This window comes from Glycine soja, chromosome 16 (genome assembly GCF_004193775.1).
Source record: "Glycine soja cultivar W05 chromosome 16, ASM419377v2, whole genome shotgun sequence".
In the NCBI taxonomy this organism is placed as follows: domain Eukaryota; kingdom Viridiplantae; phylum Streptophyta; class Magnoliopsida; order Fabales; family Fabaceae; genus Glycine; species Glycine soja.
This window is the reverse complement of record NC_041017.1, coordinates 27,239,378-27,243,737: the sequence shown is the minus strand read 5'-3', so window position 1 is coordinate 27,243,737 and position 4,360 is coordinate 27,239,378. Positions and strand designations below refer to the sequence as shown.

The following is a 4,360-nucleotide window of genomic DNA, read 5'->3' as shown; positions in this document are numbered from 1 at the left end:
AACGAATATCTCTACCACTTCTTTTCCAGCTAAAATATTTCAAACACAAATTTATAATTTAAAAGTAAATATCATTTCTCACCAAAAGTTTTCCATGATACTAGCACGGTTCATTCTGAAACTTCGAACTTCAGATTTTACGTCCAATTACAGAAGAGGGAGGAAATTGAAGAATAAAATCGAAGTTTAAACTTAAATGGTATCCACCCATGATAAATAGCGGATTTATTCAAAATAAATATGATGTTCTCCAGAACCATTGCTTGGCACCATTACATTCTGGTTCTGGAATACGTGTGAAGGGTGAGGGGTATAAGAGGGAAAAAAGGGAATTGTGGAGGGCGTGGATGGTGTGATGTAACTCTAACTCTGACTTTCTCCTCTCCTTTTCTGCTGCTATCGTTTTCAATTCCATTATTCTGACTCTTTTCTTATTCTATCAGTACTTTTTGTAATTGGTTACTCCTCCTCGTGAGTCTACAAACTGGGAGTTGATTTCACTGTCTATACTCTATAAGACAGTAACCTATTTTTCACCTAGTGTGGAATCACACCGAACTCAGAATCATTATAAGTTAAACTGCAATTGATACTTATGAATCTTGTTCAGGAGAGAACATTGCAGGTCAATAACCTAAGCAATGAGAGTTTTTCAAACGATTGCGTCAAGCAGAGATATATCCAAAACTTAAAATTGCAGATCCACATTCCTCAAGCTCAGATGAAAGGATCCAAATTCCTCTCATATTTATCATTTTAGAAAAAATAGTGTCCAAAATAAAAATCTAACATGGTTCCTTTCCAGGCATAAAAATGAGTCATTCTTCAGCATACATATATACACACACCCCACCTTAGTCAGGCACACTTGTACATTTTTAACAAAACATCCCTGACACTGGAGTAGCAAATGCTAAAAACAACATGATGGAATATCAAATTGCATCAGAGAAGACAGAGCAGATGAAACAAAAACCGTTTCCTATCTTTAAAAATATGCAAACTACAATGGCAAAAGCATGACAGGACAGGGAATGAACTCAGCAAGCAAATTTGCATCTATATGCTTCGTATGAATTGCTTCCATGCTAATAACTACCAAATCCAAATTAAGGTCATCAGCAACATCACCAATAATTGCTGTTGGCTTGTTGCCATCACCAAGCCGCTCTAGCAAGTTATAGTCCTTCAACCCACCTGTAATTTTTTATCATGAAACACAAAACAAGTAGATTGAACAATAATTGATAACAAATTAACAATCCTTAATTTTAACCCAACTTTTATGACATGAATGTGTGATTGAAAATGATAAAAACATGAGCCCAAGATCCCTAATCTTTTAATGAATTCAAACTACATGAAACTCTTATACTAGCTATCCTGTATATCCAATATAATCTTAGACATTTAACTATTCATAGAAGGCACAGAAACAGAATTTAACTAATGCCATATTTAGATAGATTTCTCCATAAACACTTACAGGAGAAAAAAAAAAAAGAAGACAATGAAATAAGCTTCACCCATGAGGTAAAATTAGCTTATGTACAAATTGGAATCAGCTTTTGGAGTAGCTAAATGAAATAAATTTCTCCCACAAACTAAAATTTGATTATGCATAAGTTAAAATTAGCTTATGAAAGAAGTTTCATTTTTCTTCTCCTATAAAAGTATTTATGAAAAATTTTATCCAAACAAGGCTTTAAATAATAAACAACATCAAAAGTCCTTTCTCACTAAAGCATGGTCGGCAATGCCAACATGGATCAAAGTATAGCCCACATACTTTGTCAAGAACCAATTTTTTTGGGAAAGAACATTCAGAACAATTCATATAAAACAACCATCGCACAAAAACACAAATCACCAATACATGAAAACTTGTCATACAAAAACATTCAAAGAAAATGCTCATGCTGTGAAGGGATGCTCACAGAATAAGAAAACATATTATGTTATTGTGCTTTGAAGGGTCTCAACAGATAAAATGCAATAAATGAAACAAAAAAATAAAAAGCTATTACAAACCTTCAGATAGATGCCAACGGATGCTGGATAGTTGGGTCTCATGCTCAGGCAGTGACTCTTTCTGCTGTGCATCAATAACTGTAAAGTATGCAAAGCACATAAACCCCATTGCTCTTTACATTCAGCTTAATTCCAAATAAACAGTGTCTGAAGGTACCAATAGAATCAATTATTTCCCCAGGTTAATTCAAACACACAAATCTACAAATCTTGCATACAAAATAATGTAAAGCTTTTTCCCTTTGCAATTTAACATAAGAACCCTTATGTTTAGGAGCTGAATTTTGGAGGAAAAGGGAATGATGGGTAAAGTTTCCATTTCTAACAAATATTATCTAATTGAGGACTCACATATTCGAACCAGATAAAAGGGAATGAATGCAAAAAATTTCATCTCTAACAATTATTGGAGAGCACAAAAAACCTTCACGAGAAACAATCATATTCGAGCCGGATAGGACCATTATGAGGAGTAAAGCTCTCTTTGCAAGTATCTAACCTAACACACACACAGTAAGTTACAATAACATACCTACAACAGTAATGTCAGCTCCATACTTTTTAGCTAAAGCAGAGGTGGTTGCTATAGCCTAATAAACAAAAAAAAAAAAAAACACAACAACAACAACCCCAAGTTAGTGCTTGATGAACAAATGCAAAAATTGAAGTGCATCATCATGATCACACTACAGAGACTCACTTGTCTTGTACCCTCAGAGAGATAGGGATTCCTATCCGTAATAGGCAGAAGCAGATGCTTGAATTGCGTAAATGCATCACTCGCCACAGTCACTTCAGGTTCCTGCGGCTTAGCCTTAGCTGAATTCAAAGCAAATGCTAAAAATTAGCGGTTTTGAGAAAAGAATAACAGTAAATAAATAAATATTTTTCATTTTGATTTTTGTTTTTTTTTACCTTTGTGACAGATCCTGCGGAACCTGGAGAATAGCGAGTGTTTGGGGCGGAGAGACGAAGAGAGGTTGAAACAGTGTGAGGAAATCGACGACGACGAAGACGACGACAGCGATGGGTTTGGTTTGGGAGGGTTTGTCGGGAAGTTGGGAGAGGGCTCAACGGGAACTGCGAGCAAGTAGTGAGCGAACGCCATCAAATGGAAGCGGTGCTAAGTGCGCGGATCAGTGAAGATTGGGGTTGCTTCCAGAAAAAAGGAGACGACGACAACAACATAAAAAGATTTATTTTTTCTTTTTCTGTTTACAGCTTGGGAAGATCTATTTATTAATTTTGTGATAACTATTTTCTTTAAAAATAAGATAAATAATTATTTTGTTAGTGGATGTGCAATTTATTAATAAATGCATCATTCATCATAAATAAAAATATAAAATTTAATCCAAAGAATATAAAAAATGATAAAATAACATATGTAATAACAAAAATATCAATAACAAATTTATTAACAAATTTGTCACTACAATTATTATCAGCGTGATCATACTGATTATATTTGAACAAAAATATCAATAAGATATCATTTTTGAAGGTAGATATCAACAACATTTACGTGAGATGAAAATGTTAATATTTTTTTAATAGAAAAAATGTCAATACGTTCCATTAGACCAAAATATCAATAAGTTATTATTATTGGACAAAAATGTCATTAATTTCTTGTTGAACCTAAATATCAGTATATTTTTATTGAACTAATTTGTTTAACCCGAAATTTTATTTTGTTTAAGGGTAAAATATAATTTTATGATAAATTATCGTCATTTTTTATCGTTACAAACATAACATTATAATAATCACTTAAAAAATATATTGAAAAATATAATTTAAAAAAAAAAGCATAATAATAATAATAATATTGATTATCAACCATAATTTGTCTGTCACAATAGACATTATCCAAAATAAATATTATACTAGTTTACCAAAATAAACATTGTAACAATGTATCAATCATTACAAATTTTTTCAAATTATAATAATTAGTCACAATCTATTATAAATAAAAGATAAATATATTTTATATGTCACTTCTTTGAATCTTAGTTATTTTATTAACATTGACAGGCGAAAGTTAACGATCAAATATATTTGTCGTACTTTTTACATTTTTAGGGACTAAATTTTGTATTTTCATTTTTTAAGAACACATTTGTCAGCGAATTACATATTTATGGATAAAAGTCACTATTTACCCTATTCCTAGATAGTGGGAAGACGAAATATAAACAAATATTATATGACAAATATGTCTCTATGTTGTCAATTAGAGATGATCACATTGATAATTATTTCATTGACAAATTCGTCCATCTATGTCACGTAGACTATTTTATTAATAATGACGGATGAAAGT

The 4,360-nt window shown here is 31.8% G+C and overlaps 1 protein-coding gene across 2 annotated transcripts; it reads right to left on the bottom strand.

Moving 5' to 3' along the window:
- Nucleotides 1-717: 717 nt before the first annotated feature.
- On the bottom strand, nucleotides 718-3,248 carry LOC114389036. 2 transcript variants are annotated; one of them, XM_028349623.1, is made up of 5 exons: nucleotides 2,947-3,248; nucleotides 2,732-2,868; nucleotides 2,564-2,621; nucleotides 2,032-2,109; nucleotides 718-1,197 (listed from the first exon to the last, which is right to left on the bottom strand). In XM_028349623.1, the coding sequence occupies exons 1-5, from the start codon at nucleotides 3,137-3,139 to the stop codon at nucleotides 1,004-1,006; spliced, it is 660 nt and encodes a 219-aa protein (XP_028205424.1). In that variant the 5' UTR covers nucleotides 3,140-3,248; the 3' UTR covers nucleotides 718-1,003. The 2 variants fall into 2 exon arrangements, with proteins under 2 accessions (XP_028205424.1, XP_028205426.1); XM_028349625.1 differs by having other exon boundaries at nucleotides 2,732-2,850; nucleotides 2,947-3,246.
- Nucleotides 3,249-4,360: the final 1,112 nt, after the last annotated feature.